At 43.7% G+C, this 27,310-nt stretch overlaps 1 protein-coding gene across 5 annotated transcripts in view; it reads left to right on the top strand.

The window, feature by feature from the left end:
* ncor2 (nuclear receptor corepressor 2) overlaps positions 1-27,310 on the top strand; it is a 249,351-nt gene that overhangs the window by 143,190 nt on the left and 78,851 nt on the right. For all 5 annotated transcript variants that reach the window (XM_060931244.1, XM_060931245.1, XM_060931247.1 and 2 more), the window contains 7 exons: positions 742-902; positions 2,814-2,876; positions 9,583-9,725; positions 10,158-10,296; positions 15,348-15,744; positions 16,485-16,605; positions 22,408-22,639. In XM_060931244.1, the coding sequence (XP_060787227.1) occupies positions 742-902; positions 2,814-2,876; positions 9,583-9,725; positions 10,158-10,296; positions 15,348-15,744; positions 16,485-16,605; positions 22,408-22,639 (1,256 nt within the window). The remainder of the gene's footprint in view (positions 1-741; positions 903-2,813; positions 2,877-9,582; positions 9,726-10,157; positions 10,297-15,347; positions 15,745-16,484; positions 16,606-22,407; positions 22,640-27,310) is intronic.

Here is a 27,310-nt window from a genome sequence, read left to right as displayed (position 1 = left end):
ATGATGAAATTACAGGCCCGTTTGATTGCCGTTAAAAACAAGATTGGATAAATTTAGCTTTCTAATAATGTTACAAAGCATACGCTAGCTTATCTTGAAAACGCTGACTACATTTGTAGATCACTTCGCGGACCACTTGAGGTCTCTCGCGGACCACGCTTTGCGAAACACTGCTCTAAGGAGACGTTTATTTATGGAAGGAGTCTCTAGCATCAGCGCTTTGTAACGGTTTTATGCCAAAGGAGTTTCCAGTTTCTTCCAAACAATCTTTTTTTTTCTCAAGCGAGATTTAAAAAAAAAAAAGGTTGCTGATAAAGGACCAGCTGTTTATAGCTGCTGTATTGCAAGTGTTAACAGGAACTCAGCTGTTTTGCAGTGAGTAATTCCAAAACCTCAGTCTTTCTGGCCAAAAGTGAGAGAGACCACAAAGTCTGCCAGTGGTTTCGGTGCGTCAGTGTAGGTCTTGGTGCGTTTGCGTAATAGCCTGGTGAAGTTTGTGTAATGGCGTGATGATGCTTGTTTAGCATCAGCGATACCAGATCTGGAGGGTTATGGACTAGACTTCCAGTCATGAGGAAATCAAATGTACAGTATTTAAGTCTGAGAAAAAAAAATAAACGTGAAATGTGTGAGCGGTATATTTTAGCCTCGATGCACGATCAGTTTGTGCAAGATGCTGAATTATTCTATAGTCCGAAACATCTGGCCAAAACGCGTCTCTTTTTCGTGCTCTCTCTGCAGAGATGACACGTCAGGAGAGGACGGTGAAGATAAAGATCCTCCTGTCGCCATTAAAGGACGTCGTACAGCTAACAGCCGTGGCCACCGAAAAGGCAGAATCACTCGCTCCATGGCCAACGAGCATGAAGAAAGCAGCTCTCCTCCTCTCAGCGGCGAACTGGGTCAGTACTCGCATGTTATCACATTCACAACACGCACTTCAGCATGCACGTGTTCCCACTGCGTACATCCTCTCTTGTATCACGATACTGAAATACTCCTAATTCATAACAGGAAATTTAGGTTTGCGGACAAAATTAGCCTTAAAATAAATGAATGAAGAAATAATCAGGTGAGTAGTAAGTAAATATATAAGGGTTGTTTTACAATCAGGGTACGCAAGCTAAAAATCACATTTAACACTTATTATCTTCAATATCAAAAGGCTTGACTAATTAAACTTGGTTGTTTATTGTAGCCCTGCGATAGCTCTATTTACAACCCCGATTCCAAAAAAGTTGGGACAAAGTACAAATTGTAAATAAAAACGGAATGCAATAATTTACAAATCTCAGAAACTGATATTGTATTCACAAGAGAACATAGACAACATATCAAATGTCGAAAGTGAGACATTTTGAAAGTTCATGACAGCAACACATCTCAAAAAAGTTGGGACAGGGGCAATAAGAGGCTGGAAAAGTTAAAGGTACAAAAAAGGAACAGCTGGAGGACCAAATTGCAACTCATTAGGTCAATTGGCAATAGGTCATTAACATGACTGGGTATAAAAAGAGCATCTCGGAGTGGCAGCGGCTCTCAGAAGTAAAGATGGGAAGAGGATCACCAATCCCCCTAATTCTGCACTGACAAATAGTGGAGCAATATCAGAAAGGAGTTCGACAGTGTAAAATTGCAAAGAGTTTGAACATATCATCTACAGTGCATAATATCATCAAAAGATTCAGAGAATCTGGAAGAATCTCTGTGCATAAGGGTCAAGGCCGGAAAACCATACTGGGTGCCCGTGATCTTCGGGCCCTTAGACGGCACTGCATCACATACAGGCATGCTTCTGTATTGGAAATCACAAAATGGGCTCAGGAATATTTCCAGAGAACATTATCTGTGAACACAATTCACCGTGCCATCCGCCGTTGCCAGCTAAAACTCTATAGTTCAAAGAAGAAGCCGTATCTAAACACGATCCAGAAGCGCAGACGTCTTCTCTGGGCCAAGGCTCATTTAAAATGGACTGTGGCAAAGTGGAAAACTGTTCTGTGGTCAGACGAATCAAAATGTGAAGTTCTTTATGGAAATCAGGGACGCCGTGTCATTCGGACTAAAGAGGAGAAGGACGACCCGAGTTGTTATCAGCGCTCAGTTCAGAAGCCTGCATCTCTGATGGTATGGGGTTGCATTAGTGCGTGTGGCATGGGCAGCTTACACATCTGGAAAGACACCATCAATGCTGAAAGGTATATCCAGGTTCTAGAGCAACATATGCTCCCATCCAGACGACGTCTCTTTCAGGGAAGACCTTGCATTTTCCAACATGACAATGCCAAACCACATACTGCATCAATTACAGCATCATGGCTGCGTAGAAGAAGGGTCCGGGTACTGAACTGGCCAGCCTGCAGTCCAGATCTTTCACCCATAGAAAACATTTGGCGCGTCATAAAACGGAAGATAGGACAAAAAAGACCCAAGACAGTTGAGCAACTAGAATCCTACATTAGACAAGAATGGGTTAACATTCCTATCCCTAAACTTGAGCAACTTGTCTCCTCAGTCCCCAGACGTTTACAGACTGTTGTAAAGAGAAAAGCGGATGTCTCACAGTGGGAAACATGGCCTTGTCCCAACTTTTTTGGAATCGGGGTTGTATAATAATAATTGAATGATTTATTTAAGTGGAACTGATGAATAAAATGTTACTCAGAGGAGGGAGTCGTCAGACCCCTTCACCCTGAATCACTCACTCCTGCTACTGTGTGTACAGTAGTTCTGTACATTAAGAGCTTCGTGTGTGTGTGTGTGTGTGGGATTAATAATATCGTCCCTCAATGCACTGCTCTGTCTCATTTCAGCAAACCTGGAGATGAATGAAAGTTCGCGCTGGACAGAAGAGGAGATGGAGACTGCCAAGAAAGGTCAGAGAGAGTGTGTGTTAATGATTAATCATGTATTGTGTAAAAGGTTATTGGGCTTCCACACTTCTGGGCTGATGATAAGATTTATTAGACACTCAGCTTAGCACCTCTCCATACATTCATACACTTTCTAGAATGCATGTGTACAAACGCGCCCCCACCCACTCAGCACCTTTCCATTACCTCAGCAGAATCAGTGCTGCCGTTTTCCAGATTATCAGAAACACTGATACTGATCACTGCTGGAAAATAGAATATGCTGCGAAAGGTTACGCCCTGTGGCGTGAGGTTTAGGGCTTGGAACTTGCCCTATGTTGGTGAGACAGGGCATCTCGGGCTACAGTGGCTGCAGTGTATTCGAGTGAAAGGACCGGATTACGGTGTAAGGTTACGTAACGGCGGCGGCCGCTGTTGCTCCAGATTGCTTACGGTGTTTGTGTGATATCTGCCAACTTTTAAACCCCCTCCCCCGCTTGCACGTGCGTGCGTGCGCTCTCCTGTCTCTCTGTCCGTCAGTTTAATTTTCCACCGTTTGTACACACTTCCTGCAACCTTTAACCACTCGACACTATTTATTTCCAAACTTCGTATTTATAATTCTGCACAACTGTCCCGATCATTTAAGCATTTTATTTAAGCGACGTCGTTCTTTCAAACTTTCCGCCATCTTTGTGACTGCTATGTCTCTGTCGTCTTTTCCACCAAATCAGTTCCAGGGCTGGTTCGGGGCCGGTGCTGGTTCGCAACTCGTTCAACTTGCGAGCCAGCTGAGAACCAGTTTGCTTTTCCATAGCTCGCGGTGCTAAGAGAAGCCATGTCGTTACGTCGCTGTATACGTCAGTTACATCACTACGTTTGCATCAGTGGCGGCTGGTAGTCTTTCAAACAGGGGAGGCTGGTTGGTTACGATATTTCCAGATTTTAAAAGAAAAAACACATCAGTTTTGCCCATACTCTTGCCTCTGATCTGGCTGATTGTTGGCAGGGTCACAAACTGTGAAATAACAGGTTCTTTTGGCCCATTAGCCTACTGTCCAATATACATGATGGTGGTGTTGGGGGGGAGGGGTGTATTTTAACATTTTATATTTTAAAATTATGGCATGTTGTTTAAAAATTGACCTCTGTGTTTTTGTTTAAAATGTTTTCCAAATTGTAGCTGTGTTTAATTCATATCCAGAAAAACATATATTCCAATATAATATACTCAACATAAACATTTTAAATAGATTCTATATTTTTGGTCCATCCATGACATATTACTAAAGTAGCCTATTTACTGTTGTTGATGTGGGTCACTTGCTGTTAGCCAATTCACTTTCTCGTACCAGGAGAGCTGAAAGGAACGAGTATTATTCCCTACCTTTTTCACCAAGTCAATTTGAGGCGTTGGTCTACCCTGCTCTTTAATTTTAATTTTTTCCTCGAAAGGAAGACTGGCAAAATGGCTTCGCCAAAATTAAATCAGCAGTGCTCGGCATCCGTGCGCAGCTTTCTTGCTAGCTGACTAGCCCCCTCAAGTTCAAGTTCAGTCACTCAAATAAACGAAATTTCTGGAACTAAGATAGCAAACTTAACACTATATTTACACTTTATTTACAATGAAAATATATACAAACTAAAAAAGCTGGTAGAAACCGTATGTAATGAATGAAATCGAAATGTAAGCCGATCTCTTACAATACACCACAGCACTTGCGAATCCGCATGGGACTGAACTGATGTTGCCAGATACTGCTGACGTTATCCAGCCCAAAATATGTTCAAAACCCACCAAAATGCACTTAAAACCGCTCAATCTGGCAACACTGTACCGCTCCCTGTCTATAGTTGAAACGAGCTGTCAATCAAAGAAAATATCCGGCCGCTTTCACCAATTACCAGTCTCCTCGCGGAAACTGCCATGTCCCTCCCACTGTGAGGCTGGGAGTCCGTGGGCGGGTGTTTTCGCAGTATTTGTCCAATAATCGTCTTGCATTTTGATATTGAAAAGCGCATCGCTCCCAAATGCCATTGAAGTCCACTGAGGCTGGGCTGCATCGCGCTGTCACGAGGGGGAAAAACTCACGCACACATTAGGCGAACTGGGGAAAGTTATAACGGAATGATTTCGCACTGTAGTTGGGTTGAGCACATATATTTCTATGATTCTGGATCTGAAATAGCAATGTTATAAGGTCGGCTATAACATAAGCCTAGCGCAATTCATCCTACACGATGTTCGTCATTTTTAGAGGAGGCTGAGCCTCCCTCGTTGTCTTAGAGCAATCGCCCGTGGTTTGCATAAACCTTGGCGCGAATATCGAAGCAAAAACAACGCGGAAGAAGCAGCAGCAGCAGCAACAATAATAATAATAATAATAATGGATGACTTCGCGTTTGTACAGCTGCTGCTTCTCGTCGCTTAAAAATGGCGATCTTTCGCGGTCTTGTTATTGTTGTTGTTCTTAACAACTCCGCCCCCCCGCTGACGTAAGCGGTTCTTTCCTCTGGCCCAGCAAAGAGTTGGTGCTAGCCTGGAACCGGTTTTTCTGGCCCCAGAGCCAGTTCTTTGTCAGTGGAAACAGAAAACCCGGTTCCAAACTAAGCACTGGCCCCGAACCAGCCCTGGAACTGATTTGGTGGAAAAGGGGCATTAGTGTCTGCCCCTCTCTCTCTCTCTCTCTCTGCTTCTGTGTCTTTCTCTCTGCCTCCGTCTGTCTGTGTCTGCCTTTCTCTCTCTCTCTGCTTCTGTGTCTTTCTCTCTGCCTCTGTCTGTCTGTGTGTCTGCCCCTCTCTCTCTCTCTCTCTCTCGCTCTGCTTCTGTCTTTCTCTCTGCCTCTGTCTGTCTGCCTCTCTCTCTCTCTGCTTCTGTGTCTTTCTCTCTGCCTCTGTCTGTCTGTGTCTCTCTCTCTCTCTCTCTCTGCTTCTGTGTCTTTCTCTCTGCCTCTGTCTGTGTCTGCCTCTCTCTCTGCTTCTGTGTCTTTCTCTCTGCCTCTGTCTGTGTCTGCCTCTCTCTCTCTCTGCTTCTGTGTCTTTCTCTCTGCCTCTGTCTGTGTCTGCCTCTCTCTGCTTCTGTGTCTTTCTCTCTGCCTCTGTCTGTGTCTGCCTCTCTCTCTCTCTCTCTGCTTCTGTGTCTTTCTCTCTGCCTCTGTCTGTCTGTGTCTGCCTCTCTCTCTGCTTCTGTGTCTTTCTCTCTGCCTCTGTCTGTCTGTGTGTCTGCCCCTCTCTCTCTCTCTCTCTCTCTCTCTCTCTGCTTGTCTTTCTCTCTGCCTCTGTCTGTCTGTCTGCCTCTCTCTCTCTCTCTCTCTCTCTCTCTCCGCTTCTGTCTTTCTCTCTGCCTCTGTCTGTCTGCCTCTCTCTCTCTGCTTCTGTCTTTCTCTCTGCCTCTGTCTGCCTCTCTCTCTCTGCTTCTGTCTTTCTCTCTGCCTCTGTCTGTCTGCCTCTCTCTCTCTCTCTGCCTCTGTCTTTCTCTCTGCCTCTGTGTGTCTGCCCCTCTCTCTCTCTCTCTCTCTCTCTCTCTGCCTCTGTCTGTCTGTCTGCCTCTCTCTCTCTCTGCTTCTGTCTTTCTCTCTGCCTCTGTCTGCCTCTCTCTCTCTCTCTGCTTCTGTCTTTCTCTCTGCCTCTGTCTGTCTGCCTCTCTCTCTCTCTCTCTGCTTCTGTGTCTTTCTCTCTGCCTCTGTCTGTCTGTGTCTGCCTCTCTCTGCTTCTGTGTCTTTCTCTCTGCCTCTGTCTGTCTGTGTCTGCCTCTCTCTCTCTCTCTGCTTCTGTCTGTCTGTCTGCCTCTCTCTCTGCTTCTGTCTTTCTCTGCTTCTGTCTTTCTCTCTGCCTCTGTCTGCCTCTCTCTCTCTGCTTCTGTCTTTCTCTCTGCCTCTGTCTGTCTGCCTCTCTCTCTCTCTCTCTCTCTGCCTCTGTCTGTCTGCCTCTCTCTCTCTGCCTCTGTGTCTTTCTCTCTGCCTCTGTGTGTCTGCCCCCCTCTCTCTCTCTCTCTCTCTCTCTCTCTCTCTCTCTCTGCTTCTGTCTTTCTCTCTGTCTGTCTGTCTGCCTCTCTCTCTCTGCTTCTGTCTTTCTCTCTGCTTCTGTCTTTCTCTCTGCCTCTGTCTGCCTCTCTCTCTCTGCTTCTGTCTTTCTCTCTGCCTCTGTCTGCCTCTCTGCCTCTGTCTGTCTGCGCCTCTCTCTCTCTCTCTGCTTCTGTGTCTTTCTCTCTCTCTATCTCTCTCTCTCTCTGCTTCTGCGTCTTTCTCTCTGCCTCTGTCTGCGCCCCCACTGTGTGTATCTTTTGATGATTGCTTGAGTAACAGGGGAAGTGAGTGAAGAGGAGGTTGGCACTGATGGCAGGGGTTTTGGCGAGCCGTGCTCTGTATGTTTCTCTGAGGAAAGGTCACATTGGGTAGGAAAAGCAGGTCAGTGAGGGGAAAAATGTGAAACTCCCTCTGCTTCTCATGGTATCAGTATCAAACTATCTCTCATCTCTCACACACTGCTCTCTTTCTGTCTTGCCGTGTGTGTGTGTGTGTGTGTGTGTGTGTGTGTGTGTGTGTGAGTGAGAGAGAGTTTATATGCCCTCTGGCTCAGATAGGGCACATTAGACAGAAGAGAAAAACATTTGGAGAGAGAGAGGGGGAGAGAGAGAGGTGCGGTGCCTCCTCCTTGGATCTACATTGCTATGAAAGTCCACCATTGAACAGGAAGGCAAAAAAGCTCTGGCCTTGAGAACGACAGAATGAAAGAGACCAAGAAGGAGAGAGAGAGAAGGGAGGGCTGGAGAGATGAAATGAGAGCATGATAGCTGGAGAGCAGAATTAAAAAAAAAAAAGAGAGAGAGAGAGAGAGAGAGAGAGAGAAGGCCAGCACTGTTTAGAGAGTCAGACACACAGAGAGGACGAGGTGGGGACAGGGAGCTGAGCTACTTTTCCTCCTCTCTCCACTCCCTTTCCCCTCCTCCTCCCTTCCCTCTCTTTCTCCCAACCTCTCCGTCTGTCGTTCTGTTCCTCGTTCTCTCGCTGGCTGCCGCTCCCTGTAATGCGTTTCTGTAGAGATCAGGTGCGCTGCGGCTCGGTCATGATGAAACGCTGAGAGAGAGAGAGAGAGAGAGAGAGAGAGGCACCAGCGCAGTGAAGGCCTCGGGTCGTTTTCTCCGTCTTTATTGGATTATATCAAGCGCCGCTGGACTGTTGGGACCTCAGAGTCTGATTGGGTAAAAGGATCAGAGCTGGTCTAGGATTGGAGGAGGTGTGGATTTGGGGGTGTGGTCTTGGGAAGGCCTCAAGTTTGGGCCTGTTCGGTTTGTGCTGAAGGAGTTGGTTCGGATCGAGGCTCCGGGACGGCGGAGATATGGACCAATCAGAACTGGAGTAAGATAAGATGAAGCTAAGCCAAGAAGAGTAACGAGACGACTGCAGCATCTGAAGATGGAGTTTATTTCTGAGTGAAGGAGCTGCTCTGCATTGTGAAGATACTGTGTGTGTGTGTGTGTGTGTGTGTGTGTGTGTGTGTGTGTGTTTATTGCTTGCAGTTGTGATTATATGGATGTAATCCGTACTTTGGCTCCATGTCCGATGTGCGTGTCTGTAAGATGTATTGGACATGCTGATCGCTCTCTCTGTTCTTCTCTCTGACTGTTTTTTCTCTCTCTCACTGACTCTTGTTCTCACTCTCTCCTTGTTTTCTCTCCCTCGCTGTCTGTCTCAGAGAGGCTGTTGGTGTTTTAAAATTGTTCTCTCATGTCTTTGAGGGGGTCAGTGTCTGAGTGTAGGCAGTTGATGAAAGCGTGGTGGTGGTGGCATTGGGGATAGGATGTAGCCTGGGAAATCCCATGCTGCTTTGCACAATCGTTCCGATCTGAAAAGACAGCATGGAAACTATGGTCTAAAGGCTCGCCTGAGTTAGGGAGCCAATCAGAGAGTGGGGAGGGGTGGAAAGACGGTGACGCGTACTACTCGACAAACGGAAGCTTGTAGTTTATTTGGGACCGTTTACGGATCACATTTAACATGGCGGCGAGCGATACGAACCAAACTTTCGATCAAGCTTTAGACACTGTTCTGAATAGTTTAGAGCGAAAGTTTGTTTTAAAAAAAGAACAGCGTTTGGCGTTACGGTCTTTCTTCGTCGCTCTAACTACGTCACCGGGTACAACTGCCATGATTGGCCATGGGCTACGTATACGCCAAATGATAGACATTCGTAACGTCCAATAAACGGCCGTTGACAATCGTAAACCACACCTCCCCTACGAGAAATTCAATAGGCGGATTCCAGACCATATTTCACTTGTGATATGGTCTGGCGTTAACCAGACTAGATAGGATGGGGATGCGAGTTGAAATTTGAGCGCTTTTTTTAATGAGAAAGTGGCAGACACGTACAAGGCAAACTGATAACTCCTTAAAGCTAGTAATGGAAGTCTCACCCATAAGATCTACCTCAAACCACACCCAGTTGTTCAGTGGTGTCTCTCATTCTCTCTGATGGTGGTTTAGTGGTACAATGCCACATTTAAAAATGATCAAAGCTTTAGCATGTAGCAGAACACTGGGGTGTCAAGATGGACGACCGTTCCATCACAGTTCAGTGCCTTGTCCATTCCCTAAGCTCTGCCTTCCAATGTTTGAAGGTGGAGTTGTACCTGGAAGTAATAGGGATGATGATGATGATGATGATGATGTCCTGCATTTGAAGTACGTGGATGTGTGATGTGCTTTTTGCTGCGTGTTTTTGCGTGCAGGACTTCTCCAATATGGCCGCAACTGGTCGTCCATCGCCAAGCTGGTGGGCTCCAAGACCGTCTCGCAGTGCAAGAACTTCTATTTCAACTACAAAAAGAGGCAGAAACTGGACGAGATCCTGCAGCAGCATAAAATGAAATCGGTTTGTGGCGATTTGGTAATGAAAATAGAAAAGGGGTGGAGCTTCACATAAGTGTTGTGAAATGTGTGGTTTTCTGAAACATGAACACAAACTGCGAGCTGCTTCTGCTTTTTACTGAATCACCTGCTGCTATTTAATCTGGGTATTTTCTGTTTCTAGTTCCTTCGGACAAATCAGATTGAGTTTGGAAACTTATTACAGATATCATAGTTCTCTCTCTCTCTTTCTCTCACCTCGGTCTGTCTTTCATTTGAAGTACGAATATGTCAGGAAGCGTTGAGCTTTCTTATCCGAGTGGTTGTCATGGTTGCTAATTATCCTGCTCTGGCTGCACGTTTGTTTGTGTGTGTTTTGGTGAGAGTGATTTTTACCGTGTTTTTGTAGGCGTCTGTGTCACGAAGATGCAAAGTATTTCATTGTGTGTGTGTGTAGGAGCAGGAGCGTAAGGCCAGGCGTAAAGTTAAAACTCTGCAGAACGAGGAGACCAGCGCTCCCTCTGCTGCCGACGAAGAGGAGATGGAGGGATCTGGGGGTAGCGGCAATGAGGAGGAAGCTCAGGAGGATGGAGAGGGTATGTATACACTCGCGAGCGCAGGCACGCACACTCACTCACACGCACACACAGCACTTAAGAAATGTAAAACCTGCCAAGTGTAATTATCCATCTGTCATGGACAGTCCACAGATATTTCAGTAAGCGGCACTGCTCATCAAAACACGCTTTACTTCTCTGGTGTGGCGTTACATTCGAGTGTAACGGCAGGATCGATTTTTCTGCTTGACTGAACTCTGCGCATCTAATCTGCTTAGAAGGAAAAGCAGACCTAATTTGAATTAATTCAGGCCTGTTAATCTGCGTTTCTGTGATTTTATTTATTCTTTCCACATTCACTGGATATGAGTAATCGCGTGCTCTGATCGGCTACTCTACTAACAGGATATCAGCTCGTATACCACGAGGAGAGGAAAACACACTGCAAAAAATGGCCTTTCAAAAATAAGAAATAAAAGATTAAAACAAAGCATATTTGCTTGAATCCGGTGAAAAAAATCTGCCAATGGAACGAGTCAAATTTGACTTGGTAAGATTTCTTAAAGTAAGATGAAAAATCTAACCTGTTTTTAGATGAAATAAGATTGGGGAACTTATTATGCGAGATCTGATTAACTCAAAATAATCAAAATAGTTCTTATAACAAGATCGTACTTCTTACATTTAGCCATTCAAGTCATTTTTATTTATTTCATTTTAAGGGTATTTCACTTAAATTCATGACCAAGTCTTAGCAGTAAAAACTGAATTTAAGATAAATATACTAATATTAGGATTGTTAAAGGTGGGGTACGAGATTTTGGAATAACGGTTCCCGCAAGCCAGATTTTGAAAAGAAACCAGCCCGCCCTCGCCATGCTCCCACCCCCCGCGTCTCATTAAGTTAGAGTGTAGAGAGCTTGGGAAAATAGCTCAAACTTTCTCATTTAAACTGTGTTTTCAGCCCCAATTTTCACTCCACACACACAATTTTCTCAAAAGTAGTAGCCACACTTGTGCTGATTCACACAATGTGTCTACCTACAGGATAGGACTTGCAGTTTTTGAATGAGAAGCCTGAAAGTGAGGAGAGCACAGCCGCGCAGCCCCATAGACTGCCATTATAAACTTGGCAGAAAAGTCACTCGTATTTAACTCACTCTAGTGACCTCAGTTTTTAAAACTACAGACAAAAAAATTACATCAGTGTGTTCAGGAGAGCCTTGTGGCGCTCACTGTGAAAGAATTTTGTGAATATCTCCTTCCGTTTTCGTGTAAATCCCCGTTTGGAGGGACCTTTTTCTGTGCATTTCTGTCTCTCCCTGCTGAGCGTGGGTTGGGGGAGGGGCTGCTCTCTCTCTCTCTCACACACACACACACACACACACACACACACACACACACAAAAGAGACAGGCTGCTCGCGGGCTTCAGTCTGATTGACGTGTCAGTATCCAATCATTTTGAGGTGGTACCTCGATATGATTGGATGGCGTTTTTCCTTTATTTTACACTGTAGACTGGATTAAAATATTTCGTTTTTGGGTCAAACCTTCTATTGTACTGCTTGCAACATGGGTGTGAGGAGCTTTTCAAGCAATATGGTAAAAAATACTCCTGAAAAAAATCTCATACCCCACCTTTAAATTCTACAACTAAGCATTGCTAGCTTAAAAGATTCTCCTTTTGTGACCTGTAATTAATAAAATACTCTAGATATGAGACCAGAGACTATCTCGAATCAAGTTGACGGCACGTGTAGCATTGCAACAAGTTTATTTTTTTCCCATTTCAACATTCAAACATTAAAACATCTCTTAAGATTCCACTTCCCCAGGACCTCAGGCACCAAAAAAATAAAAAAAGTCTACGCATTTTGACTTGCAGTGCTTACACAACGCCAAAGCAACAGTGCATTTTGGGGGCACTGACTATTCATGTGTACGAGGGGTTTACAAGATCAGGCACAAAAAAAACGCCACTGAACTTAACTCACAGCATTCCAAAAAGACGTCACTAAAACGCCCTCCACTCACTCATAGCCTTTTTGAAGGCACTTGTCTGGTCTAGAGTCTGTACAGCATCTAGAAGGAGCTCACTCTGAATGACTGAGAAAACACTCGCAGTAAACTTAGGATCTGTAAGGTGGAGTTGAATTGGAATGAAAGATTCAAAGATTTCAGTAAAGTTCATTTATTCCCAAAACAAGCATACTTTGTTTTTTTTCTTGAAACAAGATGAACCGCATTTGACAAATGTCCAAAATGTACTTACTTGTTTTAAAAAAAACTTGCTTTATTTTCAAAGGTGCTCCAAATAAGACTTTTTCAAGACATTTTGTCTATACAAGATTTTCAAGATGGACTGTCTAAAAACTAGCCTTTCTAGCTAAATGAGGTTTTGCTTGTTGGGCAATTATGTCTTATAATAAGGGTGGCCAGATGTTTTGACTAGAAAATAGACAAATAAACTTCCTAAGATTTTTATTTTTTGCAGTGCGGAATGGCGGCACATGCTGCTGAACCAACCGAGGATGAAATACTCGAAAACAAAACCCCAAAAAATACAAAGTGCAACAAAATATGCAATAAAAGTCTTTGATAAGAACGTTTTTTTTTTTTTTCAAGAATTATCGCATTTTTCACAAACTGGTCCTGTCATTTCGACGGTTTGTTTGCATTGTAAGCGGAAATTAATTTTGTCGGACGTTTTGTATCGTTTGTATTTATCGAATTTGCAAAAAAAAAAAAAAAAGCTCTTTTTCTCAAAATCCAGTGAATGTGGATAGAATAAAACAGTTATTCCACTCAGTCTCGTCGTACACGGATTATAGCCGGCGATCAGCTCATACGACTCGATTTTGTGGAATAACTGTTAAATATATCTATTTACCGTAGAAATGTACAGTACTGTGAGTCTTAGGCACCTTATTTTTTCCCACCCCCATACAATCTTTATAGATTTCTATTTTATGACTTCTACGTTATTGAGTCAGGACATTACAAAACATTTTAGAGTTCCAAACCCTAAGCACAAAATTAAATGTTACAGAAAAAAGTTTGTATCTGAGCAGCATATTACATAATGGAGCACTTTTCAGATTTAAAAAAAGAAAACATAATGAAGGTTACTGGGTTTTGGTGCAAAATGAAGACGTGAGCGTGACAAAATGTCCAGAAGAATTGTGGCTGGTTCTGGAAGGTGCTCAGTAAAACCTACAGCTCATTTCCACATAAAACTGCACTCATTGGACCTGAGAGTGCGATATATATGGAAGGTCCGTATCATGAATACTGTAACCGAGGTCTTGAAAGTACTGAGCGAGGCCCTCTGGACCGAGGTCAGTATTCAAGGCCGAGGTCACGGTATTTCACCGTACGGACCGACCTTAAGCTGGTAAATAATATATTTATTTTTTCTTTACCAAATTCTAACAGAAAACGAGAGCGCCCGAAAGGGAAAACCGAGCCGAGCCGCCATTTTGAATCCTCATTCACGGCTGGAATGCAAATGGCTTCCTCCTCGGTATACAAGTGCACTTCCATGGCAGGAAAAAAAGCTACATTTTGCCGCCTATGTAGTCCCCTATTTATACAAATAGGAGTCATTCAGGATTCAGCCATGTTTTTGCTCGGCGTTAGCAACAGTTAGAGGTTTTTAGCTTTCTCCTGAAATGTTTTCTTTTATTTCTTCTTCCTCAGGGTAGTAAAACTCGCTTTCGCTGTGAACACTGTCGTTATCGCTATCCATGCTGTAAAATTAATGCTATTCTCCTGAGAAATGCTGGCAAAAATTTACAAGATTTTTGATAATCTTATAAATAAATAAATCTTATTAAAAAAAAGATAAATGTTAACAAAAAATGCTACTATGTTTGTTGTTGCTGTGAACGAGCGAGTTGCCAGAGGTCCGTAACTGGGGTCCGTATCGTAGGACACGGACCCGCTCGCCAGCCAATCAGAGCGCAGGATTTGATGGAAACTGCACTGCGAAAAAAATAAATTTAGTTATTTATTTTAAAGCAGAGTCGTCTCACGCCAAATAGTGACTTTTTTCCATTTATTATGGCTTACTGATTACTGTTTATAGGTTTTTGTTTTGTTTTCTTCTTCTCCTCCTCCTCCTCCTCCCTGCCATTTTTGGTCTACAGCAGGGGTTTTCAAAGTGTGGGAGAGTCAGCCCCCCCTCAGAGAGCAAATAAACAACAGCGCCACCCCTTACAATTTTTGTTGTTGCTATACTTAATGTTCCATTCGTATTTAAAAAAATGGTTGTTGTACACTTTTTTTATTTTTTTTTATTTTACACATTTTAAACATCTGTGCTTTGTAAAATATCTTTTGTACACATTTTAAACATCTGCTTTTTAAAAACATCTTGTTTTACACATTTTAAACATATGTGCTTTTTTTTAAACATTTTTTACACATTTTAAACATCTGTGCTTTTTTTTTTTTTTTTTAAAAACATCGTTTTACACATGTTAAACATCTCATAGCACCGTTAGCTAGCACCTCTTGGCAGACAACACACTGTGGCAGTGGAGCATCTTCAGATCCAGTCCATGAAAATCCAAACTTTAAATAATCGTGGTCATACTTCCTTCTTTTTTTGCTTGGCCCAGACTCTGTCTCCTCACTCACTGTAGCTTTAGGTACTAAAAATCAATCCATTTTGTCTCTGGCAAAGGCTAGCTGAAGTTCACTAAATGTCCGCAAGAATAACTTATTCTGGTTTATTTTTCCTCACGTTGCGCCCCCCCGAAGAACTCTGGCGCCCCCTAGGGGAGGCGCACCCCACACTTTGAAAAGCCCTGGTCTACAGCATTTCTTTACATGTGCCTAAGGCTTTTGTGCAGGACTGTAGATCCCTTTTTTTTTTTTAAGTATATAAACCCCAAAAGCTCCATGACCTCCATCAGTGCCACACTGCTGTTGTGATTGTTCATTATCGGTTCTATGAAAAACTGGTGTATTGTCATTCCTGTATCTGTACAGAAATACTTTACCGATTTAGAGGAGGAATAAAAAAAAAAAAAATTGTCATTATCGTCTAGCATATAACTCTCTCAACCTTTTGACTTTTCTCTAGGAGGCCCTAACCAGAGTTCAGATACGGAGAGCCTCCCGTCTCCGCACTCCTCAGAGAGCAGCAAGGTCAAAGACTCGAGCTCCGGCCGCTTTAAGTCTGCACCCAATACCACCTCGGCGTCGGCATCTTCCTCTGACAAAGACGCACCAGAGGAGGAGAAACCACAAGTTAAGTGCGAGCAGGGAGCCGTGAAGCAGGAAGAGCATCCCGAGGGCACCGACGGCGCGAAGGAGCTGCAAGTAGAGGTCGAGGATAAGAAGCCCCCCATGCTGGAGGTGGAAGAAGGGAAGAGAGAAGGACGGAAAAGGGAGAGGGAGCACGGAGGGCGAGACAGCGACTCCAGCGCTACGTGCAGCGCCGACGAGGTGGAGGAGACGGACAGCACGGAGAAGAACAGGTGCGCGAGAGTCGAGTTTCAGGAGTGTTGAGTGCTGGAGTGGTTGGCGGAGCTTTTGTCCTGCTCTGTTTTTCCACACCGTGTTGGCTGCAGCAGAGGAAACATCAGTCTGCGTGTGAGGGGGAGGGGGAGGGGTTTAATAAGACATCGAGCGTTGGGTTTGTTTATAAAGAGTGTAAATAGGATACTTGGGCTCTGACCATATTAAGGAATGACCACTTCTTCTCATCTTTCCTTGCCTGTACCTTTTCCTTCTTCCCTTCACTTTGTTCCACTCCTGTCATGCTGTTTGTTGTCCTTGCCTTTCATTTTTCTTCTTTCTTTTCACTCTCCTTCATTACGTCCTCTCTGGTTCCGTTGCCCCATTTCCCTTTTTCCACTTCCTATCCCGTCCCCTTCTTCTGCTTTCCTTTTCCATCCCGTCCCCTTCTTTTGACTTTTTTTTTCCCCCCCCCTCCCTCCCTTCCGGTCCTGTTCTCTCCATCCTGTCTGATCCCATTCTTTCCCTTCCGTTCCCTCCCAATCCTGTCCCCTTCTTTCATGTTTTTCTTCTCCCTTCCCTTCACTTTGAGATTTCTTGTACTATATTGTTCTTTCTTTTCTGCCTCCTCCTTATCTGTTCCTTCCATTTCCTTCCTTTTTTCCTTTCAACTGTTCACCTCCTCTTCTCACTTTTCTCCTGTCCTTGCCGCTCTCCTTTCCTTCCATTTTTCTCTCTCTCTCTCTCTCTCTCTCTCTAGAATAACATCTCCTAGGCCGAGTCTGCTGAGTTATGCCCATGATGGAGTGATCTCAACTGCACTGCAGAAACCACTGGACCTCAAACAGCTCAAACAGAGAGCAGCTGCTATACCTCCCATAGTGAGCACGCACGTACACAAACCGCCCATAACGAGCACACATCTTAACAGTCGTGTCACTCATTTTACACACTAATTACACACCCGTTCTCTTTGATTGCACTAACATTTCAAATCCAACATCTGTAATTCCATAACGCTGCAGAAGATAAGAAAATGACTTGTTAGCCACACCCGGATGAAACGAGTCGTGTGTGTATCACATGGCCGTATGTCTGCTGCCTCAGACTGGATTAGATGCACCGACCCGTCTCGGTTACCATGGATAAGACTGCTGTTAATCTCCAACACCACAGAGCTGCAGTTCTCCTCCATCCATCCATCCATCCTCACAGCACACGGCCGTTAATTAGACGGATCTTCATCATCATCCACACGCTCACCGACCAAACACATATACGTGCCCAAATCCAGAATCCAGGGACACATGTCGGCCCGGGGCCATTTTGAGTTATTGACAGATTCAGAAAGTACAGTTTCTAAGCTTTCCAATGATGCCTTCCATGTGGAGATCTGACAATATTTGAAGAATGTGTGGCCTTTTGAAAGTGCATACCTCTTAAAACAGAAAAGGGAGAAAATCGCCCTCAAAGTTTTCCATCTCAGCTACTCTGGGTGTAGGGCGGGCACATAATGGTGCTCATCTGCATGACGTTAAGGAAAGCTCTACCCCCTACGAGCTAGCACGATGCTACTTTCATGTAAACAAAGATCACCATGTCAATTTTCCTTCCATGCAAAGTATGCCCAACACAATTATGAAGTACAAAAATAAGTCCTAAAGTATACTTTAACGTTTTGTGGTTGAAAAATGACTCACACCGTAAGAAAGAAAGATAGCACGATGATAACACAACTAACACAACGCTAGTTTCATGTAAAGCCTCGGTCACAACCGGCCGTACAGTACGCGCTCCTACGGCCGGTCTACACGCAAAAAACGCAAGAAACGCACGAGAGCGCGCGTGTGAAAAGCACCAGAGCGCGCGTGTGATGTGCTGATTTTCGAGCCGCAGACCGGCCGCAGAGGTTCTTTGTCATGTCAAACAAACTCTACGGGCGCTTACGGTTTTTTCAGGTTGCAAGACAAACTTACGGCCAACGCACGTCTTTCTCCACGAACAACAACAAAAAAAAAAACGCAGAGATTTGGGAAACGCCAAAAATCACACGGCCAAAAAATCGTACGTCCGGTTGTGACCTAGGCTTAACCAAACCACAACACTCTCCGTTACATGCAAAAATAACCACACAGCCTTAGATTAATAAACTCACCCCATCAGAAAGAGAAACGGCGCCTTGCACACACCAATGCCTCTGATGGAATGTAGTCCTAGAACGGTCCGTGTATCATCCGATCATTCAAGTATTCCATTCAATCTGGAAAACGAGGTTGCGGTTTTTTTTGCTAGAAATGGTCATCTCCGATGTAAATACCGTGCGTCTGTTTGCTTCGCGGTGTGTCAGCTCCTCTGCGCTCATTCCATAGTGAAATTACACGCCTCTATGCAGGTTAAGTAGCCACGAGCTCAGCTCGTATCATACAGCTGATTCGCGAAAAAACAAACAAACAAAAGACTTAAATCATCATGTGAATGGCCCATATGGTAATTTAGCCACACCCCCCAGCAGGCTACAGTCCTGACAAAAACGAGACAATTTGCAACAAAAAATGTATGCTTTTCCAACAAAACAATCTATTATCTGAAATACTGATTGCATTCTTCAAGATCTCAACTTGCACATGATGGGGGAAAAAAAACAAAAATCACAAATTAAAAAAAAAAATGCTTCTTTTGCGATTATCTCGGATTCGTTTCGGCCGACATGCGTCCCTGGATTCGGTGAGAGGTCACATATACAGATAATAATAATCAAGTTCTTAAAAATATATTATGCAATTAATATTACTCATGAGCATTTGGGGTTCTTTTCATCACCGCAGAATGATTTTGCATTCACTAGTAGTCCAGTACTAAAGGTTCCACATCATACAAACGGGACCCAGTGGTACTCAGGAACGGCTCTAGCGGTGTGCAGCAGCTACACGAGTGCCGTTGTTCACGTATTTGTTTGCGTATCTTGTGTCCAAGTAAGACGATTAAACACAGCGTCCACTGGAGAGCCAAAACGTCTTCCGTAATAGCAAAACCGTTAGTCTGAATACTCAATAACGATCTAGAATAGTATATTTAAGTTATTCCGTGAACTCGAGTCGTACATGAGCTGATGGCTGTAATCCATGAACGATGAGATTGAGTGGAGTAACGGTTTTATTCGATCCACATTCACTGGATTTTGAGAAACTGAGCTTTTTTTTCTTTGGAAAAAAGATTTTATCTATCAATTAAATTTTTATATATATATGTGTGTGTGTGTGTGTGTGTATAAATAAATAAAAACATCCAAAATAATTTCCGCTTATGGCCCTTTTCCGCTACCCTTTTTCAGCTCACTTCAGCTCACTTCAGCCCGACACGGCTCGCGTTTCGACTACTTCAGAGCAGCACGACTCAGCTCGCTTCAGCCCTGCTTGGCACCCAAAACTCGCACGGTTCTGGAGTAGGGCTGAAGCGAGCCAAACCGAGCTGAGTGAGGCTGGGGGCGTGAGCAGACACTCCCCTGTGCACTGATTGGTGAGGAGGAGTGTCCTCACATGCCCACACATGCCCCGCGAGCACGCTGGGATCTGTAAACACCGTAAACCCGGAAGAAGAAGAATTACGAGAATTTCTGAAGCCTTATGCGCCTCGCCTCATCTATACGCTCTTGCCAGTATCTCTTGGCGTTGTCGGTGACAACAAGCCACAGCACCAAGACCAGCAACGCTAACGACTCCATGTCCTCCATGTTTATTGTTTACTATCCGGGTCGTGAGACTACCGCTTAAAAGATCACTGATGTCACTGTTTGCGACGCCTAACGACATCACGTGACGTCCACCCACTTTCGCTAACTCCACCCAATGTGTCCACCCACTTCCAGCCAGCACGGTTCAGCGCGGTTGTAGTCGAAATGCAACTCCAACAGCCCCACTCAGCTCGACTCAGCACGGCACGGCTCAGCCCAACTCAGCCACGTTTGTAGTGGAAAAGCGGCATTAGAATGTAAACAACCCGGCGAGATGACCGTAACTGTCAGGAATGGCGAGCTGAGCTGAAGGGAGGACCCAAGAGCAGACTCAGACGATGGGCAGTGTAAAGCGAAAACTACTTCTTTAATTAATGAAGTACACTACCGTTCAAAAGTTTGGGGTCACCCAGACAATTTTGTGTTTTCCATGAAAAGTCACACTTTTATTTCCCACCATAAGTTGTAAAATGAATAGAAAATATAGTCAAGACATTTTTCTGGCCATTTTGAGCATTTAATTGACCCCACAAATGTGACGCTCCAGAAACTCAATCTGCTCAAAGGAAGGTCAGTTTTATAGCTTCTCTAAAGAGCTCAACTGTTTTCAGCTGTGCTAACATGATTGTACAAGGGTTTTCTAATCATCCATTAGCCTTCTGAGGCAATGAGCAAACACATTGTACCATTAGAACACTGGAGTGATAGTTGCTGGAAATGGGCCTCTATACACCTATGGAGATATTGCACCAAAAACCAGACATTTGCAGCTAGAATAGTCATTTACCACATTAGCAATGTATAGAGTGGATTTCTGATTAGTTTAAAGTGATCTTCATTGAAAAGAACAGTGCTTTTCTTTCAAAAATAAGGACATTTCAGAGTGACCCCAAACTTTTGAACGGTAGTGTAGATGGCAGAAAGGCAGAGGTACAGCAGGGCTCAGGCAAAATTCGGGAGTCAAAAAACAGGCCAGGAGGTCAAAAACACAGAGGAGCAGGTAGACACGATCAGGGACAAAAAACAGGACCAGAAACTGATGAACACAGGGGCAAGGGAACTCCAGGCAGAGGGAGCAAAAGACACAATTAAAAAAAACAGGGACAAAAAACTGGACAGAAAAACCTTGACAAAAAAAACAAGGAGAAATTCAGGCAGAGGGAATCAAGAAGACACAATACCAATGAGCTGTAGCGAGGCGAGGAAAGTCTACAAGAGACAGTCTGGCAAATGGAGCAGCTCCAAACAGTTGTTAAAAATCCCTGGCTGATGGGAGAGGAGTGGGAGCAGGTGTGGGAGTGCCGCTTCAGGAAATGGCCTTCAGCAAGGCACGACTGAATTCCTGTCCTGGAGCCGGCATGGAAGTTTCACAGTCTAAGGCATGGATGGACTGGACCGCACGGTGACAGTAACAATTTGTGAAAAATGCTATAATTCTTAAAAAATAAAAATGCGTTCTTACCGTCGATTCTTTTTTTTGCGGTGCGGTTTTAATCAAATCCTGCGCTCTGATTGGCTGGTGAGCGGGTCCATATCCTATGGTACGGATCCCGGTTATGGACCTCTGGTGACTCGCTCGTTCGCAACAACAAACATGGTAGCAATTTTTGTCAACGTTCACCTTTTTTTTTTTTTTTTTTTATAAGATTTTTATCAAAAATCTTTTATAAATGTTTGCCAGCATTTCTCAGGAGAATAGCGTTAATTTTACAGCATGGATAGCGATAACGACAGTGTTCACAGCGAAAGCGAGTTTTACTACCCTGAGGAAGAAGAAATAAAAGAAAACATTTCAGGAGAAAGCTAAAACCCGCTAACTGTTGCTAACGCCGAGCAAAAACGTGGCTGAATCCTGAATGACTCCTATTTGTATAAATAGGGGACTACATAGGCAGCAAAATGTAGTTTTTTTTCCTGCCATGGAAGTGCACTTGTATACCGAGGAGGAAGCAATTTGCATTACAGCCGTGAATGAGGATTCAAAATGTCGGCTCGGCTCGGTTTTCCCTTTCGGGCGCTCTCGTTTTCTGTTAGAATTTGGTAAAGAAAAAAATAAATATATTATTTACCAGCTTAAGGTCGGTCCGTATGGTGAAATACCGTGACCTCGGCCTTGAATACTGACCTCGGCCCAGAGGGCCTCGCTGAGTACTTTCAAGACCTCGGTTACGGTATTTCACAATACGGACCTTCCAGCTTGTAAATAACATATATTTACTTTCATTCCATATTTTGTTGCTTTTTTTTTTTTGTAATTTTTTGGGTTTTCTTCTTCTTTCAGGTTTTTTTTTGTGGCTAGCAAACCAACTTAAAGGTGCATTACTGCCACCAGCTGGGCTGGAGTGTGGAACAGGAGATATTTGGCAGGAGGGGCTATATTCTTTTAGCTATTTCTGTTTCTTTTAAATACTTTTATCGATTTTTGGGGTTTTGTTTTCGAATAGTTTTTATTTCTTCCTCGGTTGGTTCAGCAACACGCTCCGTCATTTTGTTTTTCTCTCGTCACAGTATATGAGCTGATATCCTTGCTGTCGAGTCGCCAATCAGAGCACGCGATTGCTCATATCCAGTGAACGTGGATAGAATAAAAAATATTATGGGATTATTTGAGACACGTTGCTACTTTTGTTTGTTCAGTTGAGGACATGAAGTGAACAAACTGACCCCAGGATACACATGGCGGCCATCTTGATCATCATCATTCATTCCATCCAGAAGTGAAAATAATATCGTTTAAGAAGAATTTTCTCAATAGTAATTTGCAGTTAAGCATTTAAATTTCATGACTGTCTCCATTTTTGATGCAGTTCGTCATTTCGAACATTTCGGTCGTTTCTCACGTTGCTGGGAAACAGCCCTTGTATTCAACACCTAAAATATTTTGAATATGCTATAATGTGGAAATGCTAATACTAGCGCTGTGTGTGTGTGTGTGTGTGTGTGTTATGTATAGATGCCGGACATTTCTCTAGCCGGTGGCGGTGTGTTGGGGAAGCAGCAGGTGATGCCTGACGCCCAGGCGCTCTACGAACAGCAGATCATCATGGCACACGAGTCCTCCCAAGGGGCCAAGCAGCAGCCTCCGCAGCCAATCAAATCGCAGCATTACCCCAGCGGCATCGCTGAAACCGGCAGCCCGAGGATCCGAGCCAGAACGCCAACGCCCTCGGAGAGAGACAAAGAAGGTACAGGATTTGGGTCTTGATGCACTTGTTGATTCTTCCTGAGCCTCGTGGTCTCGCCTGTGCGTGTCTCCGTCTTATTTGGAAACTCCTTCCAGAAACGTCGAAAAACATGAACCTTCTCGCACATGTTTTCAATCTGTTTGTTTAACGTCTGCTGTAGAAATCCCTGCGAATGAGCTGTTGCTGTAGAAAACATGACCTGTTGTTTCAAATCCTTCTGACCAATCAGAATCGAGAATTTGAGAACGGTTGCCATGATGGTTGTTGGTGTGGTGGGTTCCCCCCCACCCCACCCCCTTACAATATGAAGGAGGAGGACAATGGTAGTACAAAAACTGACTTTTTAAACATCCAGGCATCTGCTTTTCGGTATAAGGGATAATAGTCCCTGAAACCCGTAACCATAGAAACGATGCGTGATGTTTATAATACGTTTCAGTTGCAAGACGGAGATGTTTTGGCTGTTGCTTGTTATTATATGGGAGTGTCCATAAAATTAAACCACAAGGACTTTCTGGATATTATTCATCATGCCAGGCTTGTTTAGTTTTCCAGAGCTGCTTATTATTATTATTATTATTATTATTGTACCCCACCCCCATGCCTGCCTTCTAAAGACTATAGTTATATAGATTTCTAGCAGCACCTCCAAACATCTGATTCAGCCTTTACATCTGATTCAGCATGCCTACTTACTGACCCCTACTGACCATTTCCACGTTATGTAGTGTTTGAACTTACAGTGGTGCTTGAAAGTTTGTGAACCCTTTAGCATGCTCTAGATTTCTGCACAAGTGTGATCGAAAACATCAGATTTTCACCCAAATCCTCAAATGAGACCCATATTACACTTGGTCATTTACTTATCGAGGAAGATGATCTCCTGTTGTATATCCATGAGCGAGTATGCGAATCTCTTGGATTAGCAGTTAATTTGAACACGCGTTTGTGGAAGTGTTTCCATGGCACGAACAAAGGAGGTTTGGGTTTTTTTTGTTTTTTTTTTTTCCCCCCCCTGTGGACTTCAGAAAAAGACTTGCTGAAGGTTACACAACGATCTCTAAAAAAGTTTGGACTTCACCAATCCACAGGAAATTCAAGATCATCACTGTTCCCCTCCCCAGGAGTGGACTAACTCCGATCACTCCAAGAGCAACACGTGGAACAGTCCACAAGGTCACAAAAGGAGCCCGGGGTAACTTCTAAGGGCCTCTGCGTGCTCTTGCGACAAGGCTTTCGCAGATAGCTTTTCGCAGACAGTTGTAATTTATCGTTGAGCGGGGAGTAATGGGCGTGCGCCATGTTATTCACCGCCACAACACAAGGGGGTGCGAAATCGCTAGGAGTAGTTGGTGGGTGTGGTTAGTGGAGTGTTTATCCTCCGGTTACTTATGACTAGAACTTTTTTTTATAATGACTAGAACTGGAGTTGTATAGATGTACGTACTTCCTCGATCAACCGCTCTTCGTGCTGCTCCATCTTCGCTCGTGTTTTTAAAAATGGCGGTCGTGAAAACAAACCAAACCGGGAAAGTAGGGAAGCGGAAGTGCGTGTACAGCGGATGTAGAGTGGACCAATCGGAGCCCTCTTGTCTGCGACGCTGTCTGCAGTGGTCACAATTTTTGGGAGGTGCGCGCAGAGCGTCTGCGAAGGTGGGGGGGGCTACGCAGACGCTATCTGCGGCGCCGTCTGCGAGGACTGGGTTGTCAGCATAAATTGGCCTTAAGGAGTCTCTTACATCAGCTAATGTTCATGAGTCCAGAATCAGGAAAACACTGAAAAACAATGGCAGGGTTGCAAGTAGAAACCAACTGCTGTCCGAGGAGATCATGGCTGCCTGACGACAGTTTGCTCAAGATCGCACGAACAAGTCAGAAGGCTTTCGGAAAGGTTTCGAAAGACTTCCATTGGAGTGCTGTGATCACATGGTTTGAAATGGGGAAACAAACGACTGCACGCCTCGTGTTTTGTATGAATTATCTGTATTTGTGAACTACAAAGTTCAGCTCAAAACGGTACAGCTCATGTTGTGGTGTGCGCTGTAGCATTGAAACCTTCATCGACTACACTTTGAAAGATGATTTGCGACAGTAATCGTGGCCTTTTTTGGCCGCCCTCGTAGAGCTATTAGCGGCCGCCATTTTGGATTTGTGCTTACCCGTTTCACATCACATGATTTTGAGTCCGAGGAGGTCCATCCTTTGGTATAAGAACCTTTTTCCTTTCTTTGAAACATGGTGGTGGTAGTATCACGGTTTAGGGCCTGTTTTGCAGCGTCTGAAGCAGGCTGACTTTCTATCATCGATGGAACGATAATGAAGTATTCATTCACTGAGATTTGGTGCATTTTGGTTTCCTTCAGAAGTCTTGTAATAACGTGACCGGAGGCGACCAGTGCATCATGTGATCTCGGACCAGAAGAGGACATGAAACAAAACACGTCACGAAGACCAAGGAGGTCTCCAAACGAGCCAAGGACAGGGATCCCAGACGTCCGCTATTTAGCGGAATTCCGCTATTTTCTAGCGAAAGTGTTTATTATTTTTTTTTTTAAATCTCTCTTGTATTTCCATTAAAAATATGTTTAAGTAAAATGACCAGCAGAATACGTTCTGATTTGGTTTGCTTGTTTAGCAATGTTTTCGTCAGCTTCGTTTGTTCTCGTTGACATTCGGGAACACTCGGAAGTTAAATTGATGTAAATACCGCGAGCAGTGTTGCCAGATTGCACGGTTCTCCGCCCAGTTGGGGGGTTTCAAGTGCATTTTGGTGGGTTTTGAACATATTTTGGGCTGGAAAACGTCAGGAGTATCTGACAACACTGAGACTGTACGTGATAGAACGAGAACAATATGGCTGCGCTCATTTGCTAGAAAACGTGTTTTAACTCCGTTCGTGCTTCTTAATTTAATTCTAATGTGTTGAACTTAATTCAGAGCACTGCAGGAACATCAGAAAAGCAGAAGGAAAGATCAGAGAAACAAAAGCAGAGAAAACTGGAGGAAAGACAGAATGCACCCTAGAAAAGAGCATTAAATTCCTTTGCAGTGAAACCTTTCAAAAAGAGAGGTTTAAATCAGATATCTCCAGTATTTGCTGTACATATGTATATATCTAATATTACTGAATCATTGATTTCTGCTCATATTCATGATTTTTGAAAAATGAATGTGGCTTATATTAGACTCGTTTTGACATTAACTTGAAACAAAAAATATAAACAAATGAGATGAGCTATGGATACTGTTGTTATAACAAAATCAGTGGAATATTTAGGCAAGTATATTCTTCAAAGCTACATTTTCGTCTAATTTTTATAATTTTTTTTTTTTTTGCCACTTATGTCATTGATTACAAAATATGGCATCAAATAGATACACATTATTGTTAAATTCTGTTGCTTTTCTATGTTAAATCTATGTAAAAAATGTGTTCTATAGCATCTTTAAATGTTAAAATCTCAACAGCTTCAGGCAGCCCCCTTGACCCCTGCTGATAGTTTCTTACATTCCTCTATTTTTTTCAATTACTGCTGGCAGGGATGGCAATTTTCCGCCGAACGGCGGAAATCCGCCGTTCTGAATTTCAATTTTATCATTTTTGTGGAACGTCTAAATCCGTAGAGAAAAGTTTTAGGGGGGGTTAGGTACCTAACTTTTATTGCTGCTACCGAGATTAGTGTCAAATCGTATCGAAACCACATGTCTCGCGAACAACAGAAGCTTCTATATCGAGTGTAACAATGAAAATAAGCAAACGAGTCTGTGATTGGTTGCGAAGTGAAGGATTCAACCAATGCGAAAGCATGTTTCATTTCACTGGCCGCCATTTTGCCTTTAGCTAAATGTCTTGCACGAGGTTTTGAGAGCATTGTTTTCCGCGGAAATATGAAGTTTTTATCACGAGATGAAGAAGCATCGGTGGCTGAAATTGACAAAAATGTCAAGAACAAATTTCGTTGGGATTGGCTACAGCGGACAGTTACTACGAAAGTGAAACTTGGAAAAAAGATCGAGGAGATCAGCGAGACGCTTGAACAGTTGATCAAGAAGTGCGATTTGCCTGGCAAAGCATTTTGCATTTATTGTAACGATGTGATCAACTACGGATCCCGTGGCTGTGTGGCATTAATTGACCATGCTTCTAAGGTCAAGAAACACTCGGATGTTATCGCACTTCGTAAATATGCCTGGGGCAGTCAGAGCAAGTTGTCTTTTTTCTGTTAAACTTTAGATACTTATTTTTATCATGTATTTTTCACACAATATACATGTAAAATGGCTAGAAAATAGGTAGAAGAGGCTAAAAAGGCTAAAGCTTCAGGGGGGCTCCGCCTCCCTGAACCCCCCGTTCGGAGTTTCAGCTGAAATAAAATTTTCCTGTTGCCATCCCTGGCTGGGATCCCTGGAAGGACGAAGCGCCTGAAAGGCAGGGCTCGAAATTTACTTTTTTTCTTTGTGTCCCCCAGTGGTCCCGAATTCTGTGTTGTATTGTCCCGAATGGAAGCAATAGTGTCCCCATTTTTTTTCCTCTCTGAAATAACCAGTGGTTAATATTATCATATGAAGTTACTATTATATTTGTAACTATGCGATTTTGAACCCTTTATATCATTTTTACAATAAGACACAAGCGACACATGTCCTATACATCATCTACTTCAAAATTAG

This window comes from Neoarius graeffei, chromosome 10, assembly GCF_027579695.1.
Source record: "Neoarius graeffei isolate fNeoGra1 chromosome 10, fNeoGra1.pri, whole genome shotgun sequence".
NCBI lineage: Eukaryota > Metazoa > Chordata > Actinopteri > Siluriformes > Ariidae > Neoarius > Neoarius graeffei.
The sequence above is the reverse complement of the archived record's forward strand: the minus strand, read 5'-3'. Positions and strand labels throughout refer to the sequence as shown.